This window comes from Centrocercus urophasianus, unplaced genomic scaffold (assembly GCF_019232065.1).
Source record: "Centrocercus urophasianus isolate 14NV4802_14NV808 unplaced genomic scaffold, USGS_Curo_1.0 seq_15, whole genome shotgun sequence".
Taxonomy (NCBI): domain Eukaryota; kingdom Metazoa; phylum Chordata; class Aves; order Galliformes; family Phasianidae; genus Centrocercus; species Centrocercus urophasianus.
This window is the reverse complement of record NW_024884697.1, coordinates 38,080,312-38,107,315: the sequence shown is the minus strand read 5'-3', so window position 1 is coordinate 38,107,315 and position 27,004 is coordinate 38,080,312. Positions and strand designations below refer to the sequence as shown.

The 27,004-nt window shown below is 45.9% G+C and overlaps 2 protein-coding genes across 2 annotated transcripts; both read right to left on the bottom strand.

Annotated features, from left to right (window-relative positions):
- Nucleotides 1-11,207: 11,207 nt before the first annotated feature.
- MYF5 (myogenic factor 5) lies at nt 11,208-12,423 on the bottom strand. Its single transcript, XM_042816190.1, has 3 exons — nt 11,917-12,423; nt 11,494-11,569; nt 11,208-11,401 (listed from the first exon to the last, which is right to left on the bottom strand). Exons 1-3 carry the CDS (start codon nt 12,421-12,423, stop codon nt 11,208-11,210), a joined length of 777 nt encoding a protein of 258 aa, XP_042672124.1.
- A 3,559-nt stretch (nt 12,424-15,982) lies between these two features.
- On the bottom strand, nt 15,983-17,030 carry MYF6 (myogenic factor 6). Its single transcript, XM_042816189.1, has 3 exons — nt 16,512-17,030; nt 16,219-16,309; nt 15,983-16,101 (listed from the first exon to the last, which is right to left on the bottom strand). The coding sequence occupies exons 1-3, from the start codon at nt 17,028-17,030 to the stop codon at nt 15,983-15,985; spliced, it is 729 nt and encodes a 242-aa protein (XP_042672123.1).
- Nucleotides 17,031-27,004: the final 9,974 nt, after the last annotated feature.

The window sequence follows — 27,004 nt, the reverse complement described above, 5'->3', positions numbered from 1 at the left end:
GTCCACAATTTCAAAACAAAACTGTGGAGAGATGGCAACATCTGGTGTATCAGCATTATTTCTAAGAGGACTAAGCGCAACAGAAAGAAGGATTCACTTTAAAAATGGGAGGACAGCATCCACATTTATTAGACCATTTCCCCAGTGACTCACACAGAAAATTGTTTTGGGTGTTTTGCTGCCACTCTGCATCACAACAGCCTCTGGTGAGTATGAACAGCAGCCTGGCTCTTTGTCAGGCATTAGTAATAGAGGGTGGTTTTATTAGAGCTGTGTACACTTTTCAAACAGTTCATCCCTCAGGGAAAGAGATAAGCAGGTAGAATCAGGATAAGCCATTAGAAGCATCCTGTTTACTGCAAGTGAGACCTTGCTGATTTAGTATCCTTAAGCATGCTGGGAATCTGCTGTGGGTGAGTGCCATTACTTTGAGTCACTTCATCATTTCATCAGAGGATTTTAAAGGATACAAGAAAAAATGTGGTGACTTCCAGAATCAGGAAAATACAGGCACATGGGGAATCATGCCAAATTATAAACTCTGTGGTGCAAAGAGAGGACAAAACCTCTGCCTGGGCATTGCTGCTGCCTTAAGCCTTATCCTGTGAGCAGCTGCCCATGCACACTGAGGGTATTCAAAGCAACTCAAACACTGTAAGAAGACTAAGGCATGCTGTGCTCTGCTGCAAGACCACGTGGCACAGCCCAGTCCTTATAGCAAGCCCTAGCTGCGCTGCAGCCTGCAATTGAGCTCTCCCAGCAATGTAATAGACAAATTTCTAGCATGTGTGTCTGAGCTAAATGCTGATGCCCTTTTACCCTTACTTCATCAGTCTGCTTCTCAGACTTTCACCATTCAATTCAACAACAGAGAGTAAAAATATCTTTAGGTGACACAGATTTATTTTTCTTCAACTTGCAGTCAGCGATCTAAGTTGCTGCAAAAGATACTAAGTGTAAAAGCAAATACGTTCTTGTTCGGCATGACTGAATTCAAATATACTACTGCATGCAAATGTACTTTAAAAAGTATATGGTCACCATTAGAAAGAAACCTTCTCTAATACTCGTTTCAGTAAGCTCATTTAGTGTTTATCAGGAGCATTGCTGCAATCATCCTAGACTCCAGATTGCCCCAGGAGAATCAGGTTTGCAAGGAGACCTCTGGAAAACAAGAACATAGTCACTGGTGGTGGTGGTTTGGGATCTCCTTGTCCTAGCTGCTGTCACTCTCTGCCCTTCTAATCAAAGCACTCTCTCCAGTACAAGCAGGAAAGGGCCCTGATTCATCTTCTTCACCATGAATGAGTGCTGTAAATGCTAACCTGTGTCACAGAAGGGAAGCAACTTTACAGACACTCCTACTCTTTAAATGAAGTATTAATTCCTGCTTAGACCACAAAATGAAGGGTTCAAGCAGATGAAAGAAGTGCTAATCTTAACCATACTAACTAAACTCTAACTAAAAGACACTGTCAGATGACATTTAACTTAAGACATGATCTCCATCACATTTTTGGATTTAGGCAGAGCCTTGATTTGCATAACATTCCCAGGCACTGCACTGGGAACTCAGGTGCCTCACTGTGCACAGTGCATTTCCCTTATGACAGCACTCTGTGAAGTTAACTCGCTTTGCACCAGAGATCACTAAATCCCCATTGTGAATCTAGAGTTTCATTCTCAAATATATTTAAAGACATAACCCCACTGGAGAGTTTGAGCCTTCGCCTGCTGTAAGACACTGAAAATTGCTAACTCCTATAGGTTTCGAGACTTTAAATAGCATTCTTTTTTTTTTTTTTTAAGGTACATATTTAAAACTCTGCACTGCGACATTTTGAAAAGTAGGATTTTTCAAATAACCTTATATTCTTCAGAAAATTCATCCCTTAAACTTCAGAACCCTTAAACAAATTAGACCTTGTCCTATACTTCCTATTTTTTTAATTCAGACTGGAAGGATGCTTGCTGTGATTAGAGTTGCTTTGGGGCCCAAAATAGATTTACCATTTCCAAACACTCACCAGTGACAGCTGAGTGGTATAATGGTGCTTTATCCCAGGTTAGTGACAAAATAAACTGCTTTTCTAGTGCACATATACAGCTTTATAAAAAGTATGATCTCACTGGAAAAAGAATTCTTCAGCTTTGACTTCCCAAACCCAAAAGGCCTCTGCTGCAACACCCACCCCTGGTGAATCCAGGAGAATTCCCGAACGTCCAGTGTGTCACCTCAAGATAGGCTCATCTGTGAAGACCAAAGGAAAATAGATCATAGCTCTCTTAAGTCCAGGTGCTGCTGAATTCTTCTTATTTAAGTATTGCTATGCTATACTTTCTGCTAGATCAATGATACACTTCTAAATTTCAATTTTCAGGCTACAGATATTTGAGTTACATTTGGCTGGGACACAAAGCATACACTTTCAATAGGGATTTGACTTCTTTTCCACTGCTCACCAATTGCTTCATTTAATTTAATTGCAATAGGAGAACAACAGTGTCAGAAATAATCCCCATGCTCTTCTGCCCGCTTCCAGAAGTGAGTTAGAGCCCAGCTCTACTGTTTTTCTATCAGAGCAGCTCTGATCCCACAAGGGACTTGCCTGCCTTCTGCTGAAACATGCTTGTCCTAAAAAGTTTGGAGTTATTCAGGCAGAAAAACCTCCTGAGCAGAGACCCTCAGCACAGCACCCATGCCAAGACCTCACTGACTGCAGCAGTGGAATCTGTGGACACTGCAGGTAACCTGAAGCACGTTAAGGCTACACAGGCGAATCCAAGCATGCAGAAATGCCTGTGTTTGAAATCCCCAGGCAAGCACTCACCAAACTGAGTCCTTTACATGACTAAAACATGTATAACACCTCCAAGCTTGGTACTGCTTGCCACAAGCTTCCAGTTTCTTCCAGAGCTTCTTCTTGAGATACTCCTGAGCTTTCCAAAATCGTCGCCTATAGCAATATGATAACACTGCAGCTGTGGAAAGGTTTTGCCACAGATGCTATGGACATTCACACCCGCTGTGCCAAGATTGTTTATAATAAAAATAAATTGGGAATTGAAGAGTCAGTCAATCACTGTCCTATGTCATCCACATAAATAATCTGGTATCACATAAATACTGTTTTTCTTTCTTTCCCAAATCAATATAATCATAAAGAAGGACTTCTCTATTATTAAGCTTCAAGCTTGCTAAAACTTACATATATGGAGTCTGCCTGTGCATAGTTATTTCTCTTGGTTCTAAAGGACATAGAAAATCAAAATTTTTTTCATCTTGTTTTTTTTTTTTTTACATCAAACATCCACATATTAATTTCTTTTTGATGATTTTAAAATGTGTTTTTTAGAAAGTGAATGGTTTTATCATATGTTCAGCAGCATTTTCTCTCCGACTCTGATTTTCTCTCCATTCTTATCTACACTGAGAGGTAAAATTTTCTAAAAACACCCAGGCTCCCAATTAAGAGATCTTCAAGAATTCCTTGCACTTGTTACCTGCCCAGCTAGTCAGTCAGAGCTGCCTGCCATTCATGACTGTTAAAAATCACTGCCGTTAATCTGAGGATAATTTCAAGCTCATACTTGTGAAAATCCCAGCCTAACAAAACAGAAAACGTGACAGCATTTGGGTGTGAACAGAGAGCGGGCACTGGCTCTCAAGCACACGGCACACTGTGAACCTCCATCCCCACCATAACTGCAATAAAAAAAGCAATTTTCCACAGCATTTATCCTTGTGAGAAAGATCCATTTTATTGGGCTGCAGAGAGAGGCTAAGCCGGCTATCCCAGAAAGGCAGAGTGGCCCTGTTCCACCACAGGCCCAGCACCAGATCCAGCAGCAAGCCCAGCAGCAGGCTCAGCACCAGCAGTAGGTCCTGCAGCAGGCCAAGCAGCAGCACAACAGCAGGCTCAGCATGGCCGCACTCTGCCCTCGCTTACCCCCAGCAGCCGTTGCCCCTCCTCCTGACAGGGAAGGAACAGTTTCAGATACCAGAGGATTTGGAGTGGAGGATCTGGATATTTTAATGTTGTTCAGGCTTCAGTCATCATGAATATCACTTTACAGCTTGGCATATAAACAGTCCATTTCTGAGGCATGAGAAAATGAATTTAGCGTAACTATATTCTAGGCCTTCTGGCCCGAATCTGTTCCTGGTGAAACTCCGGGGGCTTCAGGGGAGTTGCGTCAGGAATAAACCTCACTGCCTAGCTGTACTCTGTAATACCCTATTTCTGATTAAATGAGAATTGCCGTGAAGTTAAATCTAATTTCCATATATAGGAAAACCAGAAAAGCATTCTGACTTATTCATGAAACTGAGTTAATTGTTTACAAAGAATAAAACATTTTATAGATGGGGGAAAAAAAAGGAAAAGAAAAAAAAAAAAGAGAATAAAAAGCAAAAATTAAAATAGGACTAATTATTTTATAAACACAAAAGTAAGGGTGCATGTTATTGATCAAACAGTGCATTAAATCAAGACTGTACAACAAAATAAACTGCAAAACAGGCACTGCAACCTTTGGATATTTTCAAGCAAGTGACAGTGCAGAGATTTTCTTCTTCTGGAATTTTCTCATTCATAATGCCCAGGTCTTCCTGTTTTGCTGCAGAAGTAATACCACAGAGGTTAGCCCTGCTTTAGGGCTTCCAAAACCTATGCCTAGGGAGCAAGGAGCTAGGCAAGCATGCTGAGGGCTGCAGCTGCTTGCATTGCTGCCTGATGGAGATGCTACTGTGTTGGTGAAGGATTTGCACTGCTCCTGATTGGCAGAGATCGGTGTCAGGAAAGGAGGTGTGTGCCAGAACTTGGGCTGAGAATACAGCAGCAGCAAGTGGGAGCAACTGAGGCACAAGACAAGCATTTCGTGTGGGCACACAAGTGTAGAAGGCTTGGTGTAGGGAAGTGGGAAAGGATGGGCAAGCAGCTGAGTCCCCTGTCTGGCAGGTGAAATAAGAGAGGTGGGAAAAAAGCTAGGGTGGCTAAGGGAGCCCCCAGAAGCAGATCATTTTCTGCTTGAGAAGACCCGTTTCATATTCTTGTTTACTTTCCTTAAACAAATTTTCACCACCCTACTTATTAGGAAGTTTAGAAATAACAAGTTTTGCATTTCAAAGTTCAGTCATTTTTGTATTTCCCAAGCAATAAACATGTGAGAAATTTGTACCCTGTGAAAAATGTGCATTTCAGGCACCAGAGGGATACAGCTGTCTCTTGCTCTTGTTTACTTGATTTCTCCTCTACTTCATGCTTGGCATGGAGGATTTTAGAGTTATTAAGTTTTTTTCTAGTTGCCTAAAGTTATAATTGCTTTGCTCCCTGTGAGCAGACATGTATCTAGTCATGTGATAACCTCTGTATGAGCCCTTTTTGTCACCAGGCACATCTTCCAGAGGGAATTCCCAAACTACGTTACAGTAAGGGATGTTACGCCACCTACATTTCCAACAGACAAAAACCTTCTGACTAACATGGCATCTCCTTTCCTAGTGCCTGAGAGATTGGTCACCTGCAGGGGTTTTGCCTTCCGTCGTCACTCAAATGGCAGGGACAACCCCAACAGTATGCTGTGACCACTCAGACAGGCTCATGGTGTTTTGCAAGGAAGACAAGAGTGGATGCATAAAACTCAGGATAAAGCTCAAAAAGATCCTTGGTTTTTTTTGTTTTTTTTTTGTTTTTTTTTCCCACACAGATTTTGTGAACAGTGAACTTGGGAACTGCTCACCACTGAGGTCCCGCAGATGCCCAGGAGGGTGGCTCTCACCTATCTGAAGAAGTTTGCAGCTGAGCCATTCGCCTACACTTTGGGAGCTTACTCTGTCTATACAGGCCTGAGAAAAAGAGGCCAGGACAACTCCTAGCTGCTTACTTAAGACACACCATTAATAAAATTTAGGAGCCATAGGACCATAAATGCAGTTCACACAGGGAGAAGAAAGTCTGGTGGTCTTTTCTTAACAAGCTGCTGGTATCCAAAATAGTGAGAATCAGATGACTGACGACCAGAGTGGAGGTATCCACCTCCCAGTTGCCCACCTGGCTCCACTCCAGCCACCTCTATGGGTCTGCGGCATTTTTAAAGCTGATGTGTCAAGTTAGTAAAATAGAAGCTAAATCTAAGAAAGAATTTTTGCTACGATCACTGCTGTCTATAAAGGTATTTACCACAACTGTATACACAAGACTTACATATGGGAAAGAGATTTCAGATGTACACTTTGTATGTATGTTCAGCAGTGACACTTCCCCTTCTGCTTTTCAGTGCACACAGCAGTATTCAGAATTTCACTATTAGATCAATTTGAAGATGCTCCAAAACAGCAATTGTAGAAATAAATACTTTTCAAACCTTAAATACTGTTTGTCTTTCTATTTCCTCAAAGCACAATGAATTGGAAAGGAAAACAAACAGGTTTTTTTCACACTAGTTTAAAAAAAAAAAAAAAAAAAAAAAAAAAGAAATCCACACCTTGGATATGTAGTTATTTAAAATGTGGAAGTGAAGGGAGCAGGGCAGATTCAAGTACTTCCATTTACAGAAATTGAAACTCTTGTTGGTGCAGTGATCCATCTGCTAATTAGGTCTTTGTGCCACACACAGGTGTAACTGAAGTTACAGTCATTATTTGTTAACCCCTGATTAAGCAATTATTCATTTACTAATTTAATGAATTGTGTGATATCAAGGCAATAGGCAGAATTCAAACCTGATTACATCTACATTTTGGCTCTCTATAATACATACACTAGCTCAAGCTTTTGCTCAATCCTGGAGTCCCTGCTAGGTAACTCAGTCCCACTGCAAGCAGTAGGGTGTGGTACTTAAAAAAAATAAAAAAATATAAAAAAATCGGAGCTAAAGGTTTTAATGCTTCCTTTATAGGTTTTAGTTTTTGCTTAGTATGCATTTTGTATGGATTTTTCAAAACAGAAAATAATATCAATTAAAAAGCTTATATTAATCAAGAAAGGTAAAAGAAATAAAAAGAAAGGACACAGATTCCTTTCATTGCTGCTACTCCAGCTTTGAATGCTTCTCAGAGAGCCTCAGATTTAAACACGCTTGATTTAATACAGACGCTGACTACCTTTATGATCACTCTCTGGGCTTGCTGACACTCATATATCATGCCCTCTATTGCCTTCTTCAAGCACAGATCAGCAATGCCTTTGGCATCACAGCCACCAATATCTTCAAGCAGATTGCCAGGCAGCCCATAAATGCTACTAATGCTCCAGGATGGCCCTGGAACTGGATGACCCTTGTTAGCTGCTCTGGGGACCAGAAAGCAAGAGACCTTTCAGAAAGTAGCTTGCCTCAGTGGCACAGTAAGTTTGGCATGAGGTCCATGAGCATCCAAGATGCATAAGATCCTGGAGGAAGGGAAGTGGGACAGCAGTTGAATAAAGAGAAAATATATCACGCTGTGTCTGGGAAGGGCAATAATTCCTTCATTCAGTCCTGTACTGGTGTGGTAGATGGGTGTATCTCTTGGACTGAATGGAGAGAAGAACAAAAGAAGTGAGGGAGAAGGTGGCTATTGAAGACTAAACTAATATACAAGGGAAAAGTCATATACAGCACAATAAAAACAAACAGTTCTGCTGTCTCTTTTTCAGCCAGCCTGAGTCTGGCCCCGGCACCCTGTGGCAGCACGTGCCAATATGTGCTGCTCAGCCCCATACTCAGGGTGAGCTCTTCATTCCTCACAACATCAGATTAGCTAGTAGGATCCCAGCCCAGTCTCCATCTGGCCACATTCAGTAGACCTTGAGTTGCCAGGAAGGCAGCTGTGGCCAGCTGTGGGGCTGATACCCCAAACAGAGCCTGCTAAAGGTCAGCAGGCCAACTGCAGGCCTCCTGGGATCCCAGGGCCCATCTGAGAGGAGAAGGGTGAAGCGATGAGCGAGCAAGGAGCTCTGCAGAGGAGAAATGGAGGGAGGGAGTCCTGATGTGGGAGGGAAGAGTTGCTTGCAGCCACTAATGCTCCTGATAAGCAGGCCAATCTGAGAAGAAGGGGATGCTGAATTCCTCCCAAATCAAACGCATATACTCCAATGATGTGCCTTTTAAAAAGATATGACTAAAAACATTGTAATGAAGCTTGTTCTTCAACCTTTGCTGTAAGAAGCCCAGCAAGAGCTCATTACAGCACACATGAATTCACAGCACATTCTCAATGGACACACACCTCACAAGGGAAAACATTCTTAGAAAAACAAATTTATATCAGGCAGAAAAGATTTCCAGGCACACATCTACACAGACAACAGCTTGAAATCCTGGGAAAGATACAAAAGTACATCTGATATCCACCGATTCACAAACACACTTGCAACACTTCAGGTGTGAAAAGCATGGTCATTATCAGCATACAGCAGTAACACATCAACATACAGACAAAATCTTCCAGAAACATGCAAACACACTGAAGAGGAAGAAAGGGGCCTGGAAGTATAGGCCCACAGGGCAGCATTTCTTATGAATAAGCCTAAAGCTCAGCTCTTCTGATGTTAGAAAGGTAATCCATGACAGGTTTTAGATATGGTTACTTTTTGGACATGGCTACCTGTAACCTGATATGAGGAAATCTTCATTTGAAGTGGACTATCCTGTCATATGTGGATTCACTGCTCCTTGCATCTCTTATTCCCTAAGCAGATTTTTTTCCTTATGTTATATTTAAGAGATGTTTGAGAGGTTCCTCTGTTAGGTTTGTAATGTACAGAAAGACTTTTGATCTGAGATTAAAATAAGCATTTATTTGAAGATCTCTGCTTGGTTTCTTAATGAAAGATACAAGAAGCTCATCACCAAAATATAAGCCCAGCTCAAATTCAACTAGAATATAATCCAAGAAAGCATGTATTTCAGAGGTAGAATTAAAATATAACACAAATTTTATTAAGAAAATGATATACTCATTGCAATGAGGGAGTGACAGAAACTTCTGAAATCACTGTTAGATTAGCCTGAGGCTATGAGGCATTGCTCCGTCTGTTTGACAGTAGGTGAGATTCCTTATCATTATTATTGACCACACAAAATGTGACAACAGCTATGTCCCAAGACAGTGGCATTTTACACCTTGTTCTTTCCAATCCACAGACTAAAACTGGTTTCACAACGCGAACTTCCACTCCTCCTGAGGGTTACAGCACATTTAGGTTCACAGCAGCTTTGTTTATAGATGTGCTACGATCAAGAGTTGTTTTTCTCAATGTATATAACAAAAGCCTGAGATTGTAATCTAGCCTGGTAGGGCTGAGGAGGCTATGGACAAACATCCCACAGGTTGGTACTTTTGCTAGCTCTCTGAAAAGCCAGCCTCAGAAGTACTGACCTTTTTGCAATGCTCAAAATGTCTGCCAGCCAAAGAGGGGTGTACATTACCAGCATGTGATTTGCTGGTGTTGCTCTGCATACTTCACGGGAGATCACTTGCCAAGGTCAACACGGTGCAGAATGAAATGCAGAAAGTTTCCCACTTGGCTCCATAGTAAACCATAACTTAGAATGCTCTGCACTGTCTCCTGGCCATAAGCAGTGTCCTTGAGACTGCATTTTGCTCGAGTGGAGCAAGCAAGTCACCAGCCACCAATGCAGCAATTTGTGAGAGATTGTGAATAAAGGCTCAAGATCTTACACAAAGATTTCCACAGAGGGCTCAGGAAGCTGTCGCCAACAGCCAAGAAGGACTGTATTTCAATCAGGCGCTTGCATCCTGGAGCATGTGCAATGATATAATGCTTGTACCTCTACACAGGCTAAGTGCTTTTCAACCACTTTTTCTGCTTGATGATTATTTTGGATCTATCTATAAAGACATAAAGATCATTCTGGAAAAAGCTTATTCTAAACAACTGCAGAGAAGAAACTGCAGAGACTCACCTTGAGGTCACACGGCATGGGCAAAAGGTGACATTCAGGGGAGGTGTACAGGAGGAGGCACACTGTGTCCCCACAGCCTGCTGGGGCGAGTGACCTGCATGCTGAGGATAGGGCCATCCTGAGGGTACTTCCTCATCCTTGTTTTGTGGATGCTGCCAAAGAGCAGTCAGGTGGCAGCTTTCGGAGAAGTAACTAAGCTGGGCTAGGTTCAAGTGAAAGATTTATCAGAGGTGAATCACCACTTCCAGGCCCCTTGGCCACCCATTGCTAGCAACACAAACACAAATGGCAAAGACATCCCTAACCCATGCTGGTGAATTGTTTCTCTTTCTACTTGGTGTATTTACCAGAGAAGACATTCCTGGGTGCTCCAAAGGAGCCCATTTCTCTCTCACAGATCTCTTTTGTGGGGCTTAGAAAAGTTTTTGATTGCAGCTAGAGAAGGGTTGGAATTGTTTCATGGGAGAAAGAGGCAGAAGAGAAGCATGCCTGGAAGGAAATAGCTGAAACTCATGAAATTTTGATCTGGCTGTTTCTAGGTCCACACAACTGCAAATATTAAGTCAAGGATTTTCATCCAGACTAGTGGGACCAAAAGGCAGGAGGTACAGACACTTCTACATTGCTTTCTGAATATTGCAAAATGTACCTTGTGGGTTGTGAAACCAAACTGTGGTCTGTTCTTAGCAAATCTGCTAAATTTGTCTTTGCAAAAGCACTGAGAGTGACTGAGATCAGAATTCCCCTACAGGGTATCAGGCCTGGGTCATGCAGTCTTTCACAGAAGGAAGTGATCATGCGATGCTGTAGCCAAGTCCTGACACGTTTGGTCTTTGGATCCATGGAAAGAAGCAAGGGCTTTGCAACAGATGATGAAAATTAAATATTATTGCCACTCTCACAGAAAATAAAGGAAAGTGCTAGTAGCAGGAGGGAGAGTCTGATCCTGCAGAGTTCTGCTCCCCCGTGAGCAGCCCCAGAGCAGCACCCATGCGGGTGGGGGAGCCGAGAGCTCCCAGCCAGGCCGGGCACTACAGTCGGGCCCCCGTGAGCACGCGGGGATGCAGTTAAAGAAGCACCAGGCGAGCCGGCTGTGTGGTAGCACGCTTTATTTGCAGCGGGGTTTCCAGGGCAGCACACGCGTCCCGAGCCCCGGGGGCTGCGCCGGGCGGCGGCATCGCCCCCAGCCCCGACGGCAGCGGAGCCGGGGCCGCTCCTCCCTCCCGAGAGCTTTTGCGGGGAGGCCGGACGAGAGGGCAGCCGGGGTCAGCCCCGGAACGGGCGGTGGCCCCGGCCCTTCATAGCGCCTGGTAGGTCCGTCGGGGAGGCGGCGAGCCGGGCGTCCCGGGCCCCGAGTCGATGCTGGCGCCTGGCGAGAGGGAGCCGGTGTGGCGGAGGGGCAGCCCCGGCTCCTCTGCCGGAGAGAGGCGGTCCACGATGCTGGAGAGGCAGTCCAGGCTGGACAGCGCGCCGCTCTGCTCCGCCGCGTAACCTGGCACCGGGGCGAGCCGCTTACCGCAGGCCGCCCAGACGCGACCCCCGCCCGCCGGCCGCCCCAAGCCCCCCGCCCGCCGCCGGCCTTACCGTGGGGCATCTCGGGGCAGTACCCCGCCTCGAAGCTGCTGCCTCTCGCTGGCCAGACCGGGCTGCCGCAGTCCGCCTGCAAGACAGCGAGGGGCCAGTGCCGGCCCGTCCGCCCGCGCAGCCCCCCGAAGCATCCCGGTAGAGCGGGCGGCGGCCCCCCGGGTGCGCTCCAGCCGGGTTGCACCTCCCTCCCCACGCACGGCCCCAAACAGAGGGGACAAAGGGCGAGCAGAGGCTGGGGTGCCTGCTGGGTACCCTAAAGCCCATGTGCAAGCTTAAATTTAGGAAAGGGCTGGTGGGAACTCAAATTGTCCAACATTTTTAAGATTTCACCCAAGTTATCCACCTTTTCCCGAAATCCCACTGCCAAGGGCCCTTGCTCGAGCCCATCGTGAGCTGCCCCTCACCCTGCCCTGCTCTTACCATCCCATCGGAGCAGCTGGAGCTGGGGCTGGTGGGCTCGGAGCAACTCTGTCCCGGCAGGTGATAGTAGTTCTCCACCTGTTCCCTTAAGAGCTCCTGGAGGCTCTCGATGTACCTGATGGCGTTCCTCAGGATCTCCACTTTGGGGAGTCTCTGGTTGGGGTTGGCTGTGGTGCACCTCTTCAAGGTCTCGAATGCTTGGTTTACTTTCTTCAGCCTCCTCCTCTCCCTCATAGTGGCTGCCTTCCGCCGGTCCATGGTGGTGGATTTCCTCTTGCAGGCTTTGCAAGCCCACATGAGGCAGTGGCCAGCCTGGTGGTGTCCACTGGGGGCCCGGATGTGCTCCTCTTCCTCAGGGCAGGCAGGCTCAGTGGGCACAGGGGCTCCAAAAGGAGGCAGCTCCCTTGGCTCAAAATCCTCGGGGAACTCACCCTCAGGGGACGACAGGCAGGAGCTGTCATAGAAGAGCTCGGATGGGGAGAACTGGCAGCTGTCCATCACCTCCATCTCTTCGTCCGAGGCAGCAGAGTGGGCTGGCAGCTCGCAGCGCAGTGCAGTGATTCCCTCTGCAATTAGCGACCCGAGACAAAGTGGCCGCCGGCTGATGCGGGGCCCTATATAGGCGCATTGTGGGAGGTTGGCCCGCAGCGGCCCGGCTCCATTAGCATATCCCCCGCAGCCCCTGCCCGGCTGGGCAGGCCCCCTCTGGCCCCCAAGGGGCTGATTTGCTCTTCACCCGCCTTCGAGCAGTCTCTAAAGCCTACACCAAACTGGGGAGCTTGGGGAGGGAAAAAAAAAGATGGGCAGTGAGTGCATGGACCATGGACATTCCCCATATCACCCCCTGCATCACCTTGCCATCACCAAGGGGAATGAATCCCGCTGCACCCGCAGTGCCTGCTCTCCTATCCCTATTCCCACACTACAGATCCAACGTGACATGATTTACTCCTCTTTCAGCACTCGCATTCACCCGTTGATCTCAGAAGGCACTTTGTCCTGTAATTAAAGCTGTGTTCCCACAAGAGGGGACAACAAGGACAGCTATGTGTAGCAAGGAGCAGGCAAACAGATGTTTGTGCTCTTAGATTGGGTCACATGGAGAAGCGCTCACAAAGTGCGTTTGCTGCCAGACAAACTCCTTCCCATTGCTTCTCCTCCGTGTGCGACCTGATGCTGCCAGAGACACAACAGCCGCGCAGTGCCCTGGGCCCACTGATTTTCTGCTTTCAGGCCAACTTGCACCGTTACAGATGCGTCCCAGCTGCCGGCATAACAAACCCCTCCTGGAAGTGTAAAATTTCTAACCCCAAACCTCTCGGTAACTTTACACAGGGCAGGGACAAAGCCCTGCGGAGGCCCAGCCGCAGCAGTAGCGGGCAGAGCTGCGCAGGGGTCATTAGAGCGGTAATGAAGCCATTTAACAGGCAGCTGCTAATGTGCGGGAACCCTTTGGTTTCAGCCAGGTGGCTTTTGCAGTTGGGGACAATATTAGGAGAGTGCAAAGGAAACTTTCCCTACCTGGGAATAAAATTATGTCATTAGGCTACCACAGACAGAGGGAAAGTAGCCTGCAGTGATTCGGATGGAGTGGTGTGGTGCCAGGTAGAGGGCATGGCTGCAGCAAGGGCTGTGGGAAGGGGAAGAAAGGGACATTCCCACCCCGTTGTCTTCGGGAGCCTTCAGAGGGACACAGTCTCAGACACAGCGCCCACCCAAAGCTTCTGCACCTGCCTGGGCAGTAAGCAGGGCCTGGGGTTTGGATCTCCCCCTGACCCTTGCAGGACCCCCCCCCTGCACTCTCATCCCCCTCCTGCCCCTTTAAAAAAAAAAAAAAAAAAAAAAAAAAAGGGGGAAAAAAAAAAAAAAAAGGAGAAACGGATTTTCATTCTTAGGATGAAACTTCTCCTAAAGGAAACTGCAAGCGTGTATGCACCCTTCTATATAAGAAAGATCTAGGGGCTTGGGAGGGCTGCATCTGCACTGCAGTGGTTTGTATGGGGCCATAAATGGGGTGAGCCCCCTCTGAAAGGAATACTGCACGAAAAGCAGAAAGTTGCTCTAAGGGCTGAAGTTACAGAGCGGCAAGGACGAGCACTCCGAGCCTGTGCCGGGCCGCGGGCACCGCGGCCGTGCCCTAAGCCGCCGGCCGGGAAGGCTCAGCTCCGCGGTAACGTGAACCCGTCACTGGGCTGTAGCTCACCCCCCTCCCCCCCATTTGATGTACGACGTTCGCGCCGGCTAAACTAGAGCTGTGTGCAGATTTGTGTACAAACATGCTCGGTCCTTTTCGGGCCGGCGGCCGCGCTTCCACTGCCCGGCGCTGTGCGTGCGGTGCGACGGAGCCGGGGCTGCGCGCACCGCGGTCCGTGCGGGGCTGGGAAAGCCTCGTCCGCCGTGCTTGGCTGTCTGGGGGTGGGAAGAGGGGAAGCTGTGCAGCACAAAGCGTGCACTGATGTCCCTCGGGAGCGCCCAGCTCCTCTGGTAAAGTGATCTCACAACAAATTCTAAGTGCGGCAGGCGACTGGAACTAACGAGAGGGGAGCGCAGACGCAGACTTACACGGCTGCGGCTGCAGGGGAGGGGGCTTCCAGCCCTTTGCAACAAAATGCTTCTGACGGAAACCGCGGGGTATGCAGGCTTGGGGGTGGGCTCGGCCCGTTGAGGCAGAGCTGTGTCTGTGCGCTACCGCAGCGGCCGCTCCCGGCGAGAAAGGCGCGTTTGGTCCCCGTGCTGGGAACGGCGCACCTAAGTAAACACATCGGTACCTGCCGGGGGGGTCGGATGGGGACAGCTGAGGAAGGCATTGGCCTCTGCCGGCACTCCGGGACTCCCAGGAGAGATCAAAGGGACACGCGGGGGCTTTTAGCAGCCTTGGGACTGGGAAAGTCGCAGTTCCCGCTGCCGGAGGGCTGCCGGCGAGCACATGGCTCCGTTATTTGCCTACTCTTCCCCCGCCCCCCGCTCCCGTTCCCCTGCCCGTTTGCTTCAAAAACCCTACGCGTTCTGCAGGCAGCTGCCGCCGCCGGAACCGCGCGGGCTGTGAGCGCTCGGCCGCGTCCGTCCCAGCGGGCCGGCAGCCCGGCGCTGTGTGCAGGCGGTGCGCTCCGTGCTGGACGGGGGGCGGCGGGGCGGGATGGGGCAGCCGCCTTAGTTAGCGTGAGCGTGGTGCGCGGGCCCCCTGGAGAACAGATGTGAGGCAAAGACGTGAAGCGCAGACCTCGTGTGATCGTCCTCCCTTTGATAATGTGATTCAGGGCAGTGTTTTGGTTTCGGAATTGGGTGCAGATTGTCGTTATTAGTATCGAACACAAACGCTTGAATTGCAAACACAGCGAGGACATTCCCGTCGCAAGGAAGCCTGGGGTCCCGGGGAGCCCCGTCGGAGGTGTTCTGCTGAAACGGGCATCGGCCGATCAGAAGCGAAAACGAACGAAACGACGGCGCTTTTTCGCCAACGCTTGTGGGTTCCCGTGCTCTCCAGGCCGAGGAGAGCGAGACCTTTCCGAGAAGTGGCTGCGACCTTTCGAAACCAGAAAAGAAAACGGCTCAAAGCGGCTCCCTTCCACCGCCTCCTGCGCGGCATCGCAGGACCGGTCCGGGTTTAATAACCGGGAGGGGAACGCTGTAACACAAAGAGCTTTTATTTTACAGTCCGAGGAACCCTTTCTTATATACAATATCACGTCCATCATTTAAATACACATCTGTCACGTTTACAAAAGGCAGTACTGAAATTATTTACAAGATGCGAAACGAGGCGGGGACGCTCTGAGCACGACGCAGACGAGACGCAGACGAAACGCAGCCAAACGGCTTCACCTTGACAGGAATGGACTGCTCGGCTGGGCGCAGGGCGAGCGCTCCGCCGGTACAACGCTAAGTACCGTCAGTTAAAAATAATTAAAAAAAAAAAAAAAAAAAAAAAAAAGGGGATGGGGGGTGGTCTGTGGGACAAAACTTCAAGAAAACAAAACGGAAGATACAAAGAGGGGTGAGAGAAGAGTCCGTGCGGCTTGGGTCTCCGAGGGCAGCGTGTCCCGAGGCAGCCGCACCGCCGCGGCGCTCATTTCTCCACCACCTCCTCCGCGCCGGGCAGCTTGGGCTCGTCGGAGGAAATGCTGTCCACGATGGAGGAGAGGCAGCGCAGGCTGCTGGAGGCCGACGACTCCACCATGGAGCCCCCTGCTCGGCGGGAGAGAGGGGTTAGGGAGCGGACGCGGCCGGCAAGGAGGCCGCGGGGAGCCGTCACAGGGCGGGGGCGCCGGGCTGCGGATGAGCGCCGAGCGCGGCGGCCGTTACCTGCTTTGGGGCTGCTCCCCAGCGCGCGGGAATGGTCGGAAGCGCCGTGCCAGTCGGAGCCGCAGGTGCTCAGGAAGTCGGAGCCGGGGACCTGCGGCGGGGCGCGGGGAGAGGGAAGGCTGCGTTAGCGAGGCGCGTTCCCCCGGCCCCCATCCCCCCCTGTTCTCCTCCGCCCCCCCCCCCTTCCCCCCCCCTCGCGGCCGTCAGCCCCCCGTCGGGGGGAGGAGGAGGGGAAGGAGGGAGGGGAGCGCAGGCCCGCAGCTGGGTGCCGGGGCACGGGCCGCCGTGCTTACGTTTCCCTGCTTGGGGCTGAAGCTGAAGGGGTCCGCCGCCACCTCCTGCATTTTGTCCTGCTGATCCAGCCTGTGCAGTAGGTCCTGCAGCCTCTCAATGTAGCTGATGGCGCTCCTGAGGATCTCCACCTTGGGCAGCCGCTGGTTGGGGTTGGCCACAGTCCTCCTTTTCAGAGCCTCGAAGGCTTCGTTGATCTTCTTCAGCCTCCTCCGCTCCCGCAGCGTGGCCGCTTTCCGCCGGTCGGTGGGGGCCGACTTTCTCTTGCAGGTTTTGCAGGCCCAGATGAGGCACTGGCCCGGGCAGTGCGGGGGCTGCAGGCCCGGCGGGGCCAGCACGTGCTCCTCGCCGCTGCTGTCGCTGCCGGCCTCCGGCGGCAGTTGGTCCTGACACGGGGACAGGGTGCCGTCGCTGCCCGGGTACAGCGGGGAGCCCTCTGCCATCTCCAGCTGCTGCAGGGCCCCATTCTCCCCGTCCAAGTAGAAGAAATAGGAGCCGGTTTCGAAAAGGTCCATCATCATGCTGTCCCTGGGCCCCTCTGCCTGCTCCAGTGGGGTGGCAGGCTCAAAAACACCCTGAGGAGCAACCCAGATGGAATTTAATTAGTGCGGTGACATAAGTCCCCACTGCTTTATATATAGGAGCTGCTGAAACCCTATCCAACTTTTAGCTGTCGCGGTGCATCACCCTCCAAAACTGATTCCAGCCAGTCTCCTGGGCGCTGTCCTGAGAACATCTCCTATTTAGAAGGCTGGGAAGGAGGGGGAACATGGGGAGGGAGGCAAAGAGAAGAAAAAAAGTAAAACAAATGACAAAGAAAAATGCCCCCTGAAGGCCTGTGAACTTGGGATGACGAGGTGAGGAGGGGGTTTGGGGAGCTGTGTCCAAGCACAGCAGGCAGCTCTGCTGAAGGCTGGCAGGGAACACAGACACAGAGCTGCCCACGGAGCCCTCCCCTGCCACACACACGCGGCCAGATACTCACCATACACACACTGCACACTTCTTACCGCAGTGCTAAGTACAGGTTTGTAAGGAGGGCTTTCAAAGGCAGCCATGGTTGTCCAAACAGAAGGAGAAATGTTTTCAGAAGCCCCTGCTACTCTCTCAGCCCCCTCAAAGCATGCCATTCCTGTGACCCACAGCCAGCCCAAGGTTGGGAGCCAGTCTCACTGTTCTTCCACACACAGGGGAAGGTTGCCAAGGAAGAGCCGTGCTGCAGAGCTGAAGCACCTGTGGTTATCACACCCTGATGCAGTGTTTTCCTTTGAACTTTCCGATGTTTCCTGGGAGATGACAGAAGTGAATTCAGGTGACTGGGTTACAGCCTAATGGGGCTCTCCGGACAGCCCCTGTCCTTGACAGTGTCTAGGGCAATCAAAGCCCAGGCATCTGTTGAAACTGCAGCTTAATCCCTTGGGCCTGGCAAGACTTACAGAGCTTCCTGGCCCCTGAGACAGAAATGGAGCTTGTGATCTCCCTCTGTTAAGATATACTGTAATGTCACATCTCACCTCAAGAAAGAGAAAGTGTGGGAAAATGTCTTGTATTGCTTCTTTCACTGGTCTGCCTTGAGATCCTTACGTGACATGTAATTTCTCACTGCTTATGTAAAAATAGATATATGTGTATACACATGCATGTGTTTGTATCTACAGACACACACACACGTGTATGTATGTGTGTGGATAAGTAGGTATATTTCTCTGTGTCTGTGTGCATATTTCCTCAGATAAGCTCAATAATACACGAGGAGTAGATGAGCCCCTGTAGTACCATGATATCTCTCACAGCTAGCTTCTAATTTCATAGTTTTGTGAAGTAACTGTGGCATTTTTGTTCAGTTGTCAAAAGCTACATTAAAATCAGTCACTGACTTGTCTTTCTCCAAAACTGATTGCAAACCAGTTTTTCTGAGTACAAAAATAGTGGACAGTAGCCATGATTTTTGTTTCAACCAAATTAATATTGTTAAAATTGACCTAATTCCTGGTTTAATCAGGTAGGACGATACCCAGTTTTGGATGAGACAGAGAAATGCAGCCTGTTCCCTGTGAAAACAACTTGGATATTTATGTTCCGGCACTAAGTTGTATGTATGTATATACATACATATATATATATGTATATTGGTTAGCCTTACAATTAAGGAGTTGAACATAAGGCACAGTTTCTCAGTTTCCCAGCTCTGTAATTAGTTTTCTGTTTGACCTTTGACCAGTCACTGAATTTTCCTGTGATTTAATTTTCTACCTTTAAAAAGGGATGTAATGTCAGCCTGTACCCATCCCGTGTGTTTCTCATGTGGATTGCCATTTACTGAGGGAACAGTTGCTCCTTGCAATTATGTGCCTTTCAGTGTTAGAGGAATGTTAGTCCCACACTGTTAATTATAATAGTAATACATAAATTATGCATGCTCGTCACTTAAAACACTTTTTGTTACAGTATTATTATTTTTTCCTTTTAATCTTTAGTTTCTTCACTGCTGATCTGGAGGTGTTTGGAATAAGACAGAGATTAGATCAATTTACACAAATGAAAACTTTGGGAGAAATATTCATAAAATGTCCTCTTGGAGAGTTTTAACTTGACTAAGGGAGTTGGGAAAGTAGAAGTTGAGGAGCCAGATGCTCCTTCAGCTGTCAACAGATTGATTTTTTTTTGCTTTAAGCAGGAAACAAAAAGTTCTTTCTTTCTTTCCAGCATTGATTCATTGAGAGCTGGAGTAAACAGACCTAGTTCCTCAAAGTAATGTGGGGACAACAAAGATAGCCCTTTATTGAGCAAAACTCTTCTCAATTGTAACTGAATTTTAGTTTGAGAGAAATTGGCCATTTCCCCTTCATGTAAGCAACTTTGATTTTGCTTTAGCCATTGTGTTGCATCTCCTATTCTAGCTCCTTGGTCAGCACAGCAGCTAGCAAGCAACCATAGCTTATATGAACAAAGTACCCTTAATAATTTTCACCATTACAAAAGCATTACAAATGGAGGGGTCAGAAATTGGTGCTTGTCTTTGTTCTCTCACACCTTGCAGCTGTATTGGAAGAAAAATATATGAACAAGAAAAACTGGGCATGGCACTGGAATGGGCATCTCTGGGGAAGTCCATCTGTAAGGTACCAACTGCTACTTCACAGATCTTCACAGGAAAACTTGCTCTCGGACTGTGAAGACTGTATGTTACCCAGTTGTTACTCCTTCCTGCAGAAAGCTGCGGTACTTTAAGTACATTTGCAAACGCAGAGGAACAGATGAGGTGTACTGTATTTTGCTGATGTATGAGATCTGTTGTCCTACCGAGGAAATATTAAGTCAAGATGACCCCAAATCCAAGAAACTTAGGTTGCATTTTCTGTCATGGCTGATCTCTAGGACCTCAGTTACTCTTTCCTCCAAATGAATTCTAGATATTTTTATATAATTGTGATGAGCTGATAATGCCAAGGTCATTCTTGAATCAAGGTCATCTTATGATTTGAGCAGAAGTCTAATCTAGAATTACAGAGAAATATTTTCTGATTTTGGACCACAGGGCCTCACATGCCACTCCAAATATCCCCTTTTTCTTCTTCACTCTTTTTCCTGTCCTGCTCTCAGTGATTTTCCATTCGCACAGAAGATCTTATCACCTGAGTTTGGCAGTGTATTCATGTGAAGCTAGGTGACCTACCTGGGGATTATGCTAATATCCACGTTTGGTGTTTTTTTTTTGCCACTTGTTACCTGCATGTTGTATAGGTAGAGCACCAGTTTAAGCTATTTAAGGGTTAGTTATCTGCTATTCCTCCTGATTTACTAAGTGGTGCACTCAAATACCTATACGTGCGTTTACATTCTTATTTTATTTTGTCAGGAGCATGCTTATGGAGCAATCTCTGAATAGTCACCACTTACTGCACTTTTGATACTCATTACAGGGAGCTCTAAGAATGTGTCACCTGGGTTTTCTCACCCTGAAACATGACGTATTGGCATTACCAATTTGTGCATGCCTGATCCTGATGTACATACCCTGTCTGCTAATGTATCGATAATCACAGTTAATTGTTAAGAATTAGAGAAAACCTTGATGTGTTGCTGCTCTACAAAATTCACAGTGGAAGTAGTATATTACGCCAAGGATTGCAAAAGCAAAAAAGAATAAGACATTTCATTTCTTCTTTCCTTTAAGAAGGAGGTTTTAAGCAGATCTTCACATTCTAGAGATGTTTCAAATATCTGAGACATGTGGAAACTGTAATGAGAAAACTGGTGCGCAGAAGATGTGCAAGCTGCTGAAGGACGCATGTTTAACCCCAAAGAAATGCTGGGTGAACAGAAATTAGATACTTCAAGTTTTCTTTAAAATCTGGGTAGTAGTGACCCTGTGGGGGACCAGATTTGCTTATGCTGACAATGGCTTCTGGAAAATGTAAGCAAAAGAACTTCACTGTAATTCATGGAAGAATCATTCCTGCTGCTGGAATGCAGATTACTGAAGTCCATGGTCTGTGGTATGTAGTAGCACTGCTGAGCCTGGGTTATCTTTTTGTACCTTAAAATACACAAACTTTACAGTAGTGTGTGGTCAATAATACAGAACAGGTTTAATTTTTGATGTTCATTTATATATATATATATTGTTAGACCTCAAGCTGACTTTTGCTTACCTACATTCTGTTAATTCCTTAACTGTTCAAATTCTGCTTGTCTGAAGAAATGTTATTTTCATAACCATAATCTCACATAGTCTCTCAGTGGAGGTTTGCAAAATGACCAGAGGAAGTGTGTGTTCTGTGTGTGTCTGTTTCAGAGAACTTGTAAGCAAGAGGGAGCATCTATCTCAAATGCAAGTTTGGCAACTGGATTAGCAAACGTCCCGTGGAGACAGAAAGTCAGAAAGGTCGAGATCTGAAGAAGATGCCTTCATATAATTAAACAATCTTTGTAGGAGCAGAGCTGAAAATATTCACAGAGTCCTTGGGTCCATAGCTGTTCCAAATCATTGCTGTTTTCCTTTGATTGGATATGGACTTTAGTGTTCATATCAGTTACAGCCCTGTTATCATCTGAGAGGTGCAACTTCGCTAACTAAACAGACTCCTCTAGTTCAAGATGGTAAGGTAGGATTTCATTACAGCTCTCATGTTGGGCAGTTATGAGACACAGTTCTAAATGGCAGATGCTTTAATGCCTGTGTCAGGGTCTACAGTGACAAATAGTCACCACTGCACAAACACATTTATTTTACTACAAGACATTTTCCTGGGGAGGAGGGAGTGCCAATCAGAAACCAGAAGCCCATTACACTGTTGCTGTCTGGGACAGGCATTTTCCATGGTTCTGTCCGGGAAGAGAAGCTGCAGTGATTACAGACCTCTCCTACTTTTGGTTAGGCAAAAAAAAGAGGGGAGAGGAAGTGTGAGATGAGTGATACAGCACACATTATGTGCTATATAATCATATTTTTTGCCATCAGATTTTCTGTAAAAGCATGAAAGATTGTTTTACAGTCATACACTTATTTGGCTGTTAAGTCTATAAGCTGTTAGAAGCACAGAGTGCATTTTCATACTCCACAGCTTCAGAACATGACAGTGATGTCTAAACCTGATCTCAGTAAAATGGACAATAGTTGAATAATAGTACCGATAATTAAAATACACACACATTTTAGTTCTGTAAGTGAAAGAAAATAAAGACTGTTTCTACATCCAGTACTCAGCCTAATCATATCCCTGCTGTTCATGGACAAAATGAGAACTCAGGAGGTAGGAAAATGGCCACTTTCTTTTTTGGAGCTCATGTGGAATTTTTGCAGGACTCCTCATTGGGAAACTGGAGGGACAGAGGAGTGGAGTTTGGAAACTGTGAAGATCCAGTGAAGGTCATGGATGTGTAAAGCTCCCTTCCCAGATATTACATAGGCATTGCTTGAGACACAGCACATCAGAAAACCATGAGATGATTATGTTGAAATTATCACATTTTATACATAAATTGTATTAATCTGTTTCACAATCAGTTGTCAAATACTTTTTGACACATGGATGTGCCAATTTAATGAGCTCTTTGATTACTTGGCTAACAAAATTAACCAGCTGTAGTCAAATGTAGCCATTGCTTGGTCTGACTTAATTCTTGGTGCTGCATTAAGACAGTCCTTAATTATTCCACGCACATGTGGATTTTAAATGCATAAACATCTGAAATGAGAATATCCTGAGATAGTTTTCTTTCAAAAATGTAAACAAAGTATTGGAAGTAATGCAGTCCTGTGATTGTCCTCTGGATTTCTCCATTCCTTGTGAGGTAGTATACATATTCTGTCACCTGCAATTTCAAGTTTTTGTTCATTATATTTTGAGTATTGTTCTGTCTGTGTAGACAAAGAATTTAGCTCATATGTGTTGATCTCTCCATTATATGTATTTTGAGATTTTGTTCTCCATTTCTTCTGCTTTCTTATACCCACGTTGCTGTCACACGAACAAATAAAGCTTGTCTCATGTACATTATTACCACTTGCTTGAGTTCCTTTGGTGGACACATCAGTCTTCTGATAGTGTAGGGTAAGTATAGAATGATTTTTTCCTGTCCTGACATGTTTTTGCCTTTGAGACATAATTGCTACATCCACGTGCTCCCTTCCCAGTTTTTCCTTAGGTACAACAGTTGACTGCTGAGTCAGTCTCAGCTTTGAAACACGTGTATGCTTAGATATAAAAGCGAGTTTTTTCCAAGGCTGGGTTTTGTGGTACACCAGGTAATGTCAGTTTTACCTCTAAATGTAAGCAAGTCTGTTCCAAGGCCCAGGTATCGTTATATTTAATCCTTTCGTGTAGATAGTTGTTCTAAAGATGCCCTCAGAAGAATTAAGTTTTAGTTTACCTCTTTGCTTATTTAAGATTTTTTCTAGACATTCTGTACATTTTAAACTAACATTTGTTTCTGGCTGTTTTTATATTCCGGCTATTGTCCTATTACTGCTATCATCTGAATTTCCATAAATATGTTGCTGACTGATTTGAATGTTATGTTCACAGCTTGTACTTTGGGTACTCTTACATGTGACTATTTCCTTTCCAAGTCTCAGTCATGTTCTGTTCTCTCTGTAACTTTTCGCAAGTCTTTTGCTTGCTGCATATCCAAATACCTTGGGCTTTATTTGGCTTTAATTAAGAAATTAAAGAGTTTTTCAAAACTAATTATTAACAAAATATCTCTTTTTCTCCTTTTTTTTTTTTTTCTGCAGCGTAGCAAGAAAAGAAAATGCTTTCACAGAATCTACTTTCTGTTATCTCTGAAGAATATACTGATCTTCAGACATTTTTGTTATTTATTCTAATGTCTTATCATCTTCGATAGGATGCAGGTGTTACTCTAACTGATGTGTTCTGATATCCTTTTCTGTCAGTCTCAGTCTCCTGCATCTGCTAGCTTCTTTTACTCGATAAAATCAGGTACACACCAGTTCCCACTTACAACCTAGTCGGCTGTCTACCTGGAAGATATAAGAATGAAGTGTTCAGACTGCCAGAGATCACCAGTCTGTTACACTACTGTCCACCAAAACAGTCATCCATATTTTTTGACAAAGATGTGTATCGGATGCGTCAGCTGAAGATACCAGAGGCTTTGATAGGTTGCAACAGAGAAGTTTTCTTCTAAACCTTGTTTCCACTAGATCTGTACTATATCATCTCTCCTTTGTATTGCTCTGTAAGTACAGACGAGTCATTGTAATGTGATAGAAAGCACAGCAATGACAGCAGAGTAGCAAGGTCCCAGGCTGCAGCAAGTGAGGAACTGCTGAAATGCAACAGCTGTGGGCACAGAAACAAAGAAAAGAATCTGCTCAGAAGGCCTCAGGTACGCAGAAACCTCCAGCAAGGTATCCTTGCCTCCACTGCCAACACTTACATGAGGTCTGGGAAGGGATGGATCCTGGCTCCACCCCTTCTGGTCATGGAGGTGCATTGCATGCAGCTGAGCTCTCTGGGTTGGCCCTACCTTCCACCAGGAGCTCAATCACTGCTTCAAGCCCCAATTTAGCATTTCCACTACAGTCATCCTAAAGGAAAACATAACATTTCTCATGGAAAGAAGCTGGTCTCAGTCAACATTTCTTCTTCCCAAGGCAGTTCATCTGTTGTGTAGGAGAGAAATAAAAAGTGAGTAGCATTCAGATATTCTATATTTCTCTTCTCATTCTAATCAGATTGTACACAACCACAGTGAAAAACAATGCCTGTTTTTCAATTCAGATAAGCTGCATAGACTAAAAGATCCTTGGCTACAACTGAATTGATGGGAGTTTTTGGATTCTTGGAGAAAGAGTACATATTATGGTGTGGGGTTTTTTTGGAAAAAGATAAATACCAGTGAGGAAAATTTGAGAAGGAAGAAATACCATAAAAGTGTGTTTTCATTGGACAGAGAACCCCTGGAAGAGCAATCCTAGATCTGCATTCTGCACCTGGTAACTAGACAACATCTAGCTGTGTTTAAATTTAGAGAAAATAGTGAGAAGATATTTTGCTTGTGAAGTGTGAAAGCTGGCTTAGAACAGAATCTACTGGCCTGCAGAGTCATTATTTTTAAACAACATTTGTGCATTGTAGCAGCGTAATAGAAATGTTTGGCTCAGAGTGCCAGGCATTATAATTATTACTTTGTAGTATTATTCATTACTATCATAACTGCAAAAGAGACAGATCAGACAACATGAATTGTGCACCACCAATGATAAGCAGACCCGGTATGTATGCTACAACCTCCAAGTGACAAATAATCAGTTCATTTTATGTAGGCCCAGACGTGGCAGCCTACATCATTCCTGAATGACTTCTCAAATATTCTTGCAAGAGGCACCACTGGAATATAACCGATAGCGGATATATGATTCCTCAGCAGCCTTAGCCCAGGGACTGGCATATTTGCCTGAGATGTGATAAACATGGATAAAGAGATCCCTGCTTTGAATCAAGCAGAGGATGAAAATAAATCAGTGTCTCCTGTGTTTTATTTGAGTGCTTAAAATACAATCCTAGAGATTTACTCCTGGATTATTTTTAGGGGGGGAATCAAAATTGGCAATTCCCTATTAATTTGACAATGATGATAATGAGATGACAATTCCCAAGCAAGAGGATGCTGCAAATGGAGGTATGTGGGCACATATACTTTGCAGCTTTTTATCTGCATCATCACTGCTTGCTATCTCCTGAATTCCACTCAGGATTTCTGAGAGTGTCTTTTGTTAGTGGCTGTTTTTTGGTATGCTATGAGTTTGGGCATTTGTCAGCTAAGGATTCCTCTGAGCATCAGGAGGTCCAAGAGTTAAGTACTGTAAGAGTTTAAGGTTCTTGGGATGCTCTAGCACAAGCCAGTGCCTATTCTGTGTCATTATTCCTTTCTCAGTACCTCTCTCTCTTTGACCCTCAGGAAACAAAAAAAACAATAATCACCAAACAAACCAACAGAATTTCACATGCAGAATAGCTTCATGAAGCATGGAGTGGATGGTCATCCATGCTGTCTGGAACACTGAAAACTTGGCCTGCCCAAGAGTCACAAGGACTTCTAGTACCCAGACAAGCCGGAGGAGAGCACGCATTTGGAAAGGACTGTGTGCAGGAGATGGCAGCGATTGCCCTGCAATCTCACTGCTCCTGTGTGAAGCAGGACTGGGCAGCGTCCTGACTATTTTGCTGACAGCTTCCACTGGCTCACTTCCTCCCAGAGCCAGGGTTTTGGGTTACCCAGCCAGGCCAGCAGGCTTTCATTGCCAGTCATGTGATACATCTTTGGCATGGAAATTTTTTTTGTATTGTGCGTAAGCCACGTGCAGCAAAAGGTTAGCCCTGTTGAAATCCAAAGCCTAAAATTATCTTTGCAGTCCTTCTCTGAAATAAACTATAAATAGTTCTTCCATAGCATATACAATAGATTTCCTAAGTATGCTTGGGAACATTCTATATAGAGCATAAGAAGTTGTTTTGAAGTCATAATAGAAAACCTTATTTCATTTGGTTTGTAATCTCATTATAAATGAAGTAAGAAAGTCTTTCTAACAGTTTTGCCTCTTTGGAAAGCTGAACTTTCAACCACAGTTTATCAACGTACTGAGCTCTGACTCAGTTTGGAATTTCTTTTTAAGGAAAAAAAAGATGAAAGCACATCATATGATGTTAAACATCAGTGGAATACAGTATTTGTATATTCGTATATTTCATTTATGCATCATTCTTTCCTCTGGAGCACTTTAATAAAGGCTCTGTCCAATGTTGTTTATAATGGATTTTTGTCAAGTACAATATTCTTTTCATAAAGACATTGGCTCTGTTAACATAATTTCTTCAAGCTTTTGTCAGGTTTTAAATCCTTCTGGAACTGACACCAACTGCCCACTCTGACACTTGTTCATAACTTTTCTCTCAATCGAACCATTCTCCGTCTCTCAGCTGTTGTAGCAATTTCATTTTACAAAGTCTCCTTGTAAGACATC

Coding starts and splice junctions, on each gene's coding strand:
- MYF5 (XM_042816190.1), bottom strand. CDS start 12,423: ATGGAGGTGATGGACAGCTGCCAGTTCTCCCCATCCGAGCTCTTCTAT. Junction 11,570..11,916: donor CCAGCTGCTCCGATGGGATG/GTAAGAGCAGGG, acceptor GCTGTCTTGCAG/GCGGACTGCGGCAGCCCGGT. Junction 11,402..11,493: donor CTGCCCCGAGATGCCCCACG/GTAAGGCCGGCG, acceptor CCCCGGTGCCAG/GTTACGCGGCGGAGCAGAGC.
- MYF6 (XM_042816189.1), bottom strand. CDS start 17,030: ATGATGATGGACCTTTTCGAAACCGGCTCCTATTTCTTCTACTTGGAC. Junction 16,310..16,511: donor TCAGCCCCAAGCAGGGAAAC/GTAAGCACGGCG, acceptor GCCCCGCCGCAG/GTCCCCGGCTCCGACTTCCT. Junction 16,102..16,218: donor GGGGAGCAGCCCCAAAGCAG/GTAACGGCCGCC, acceptor CCCGCCGAGCAG/GGGGCTCCATGGTGGAGTCG.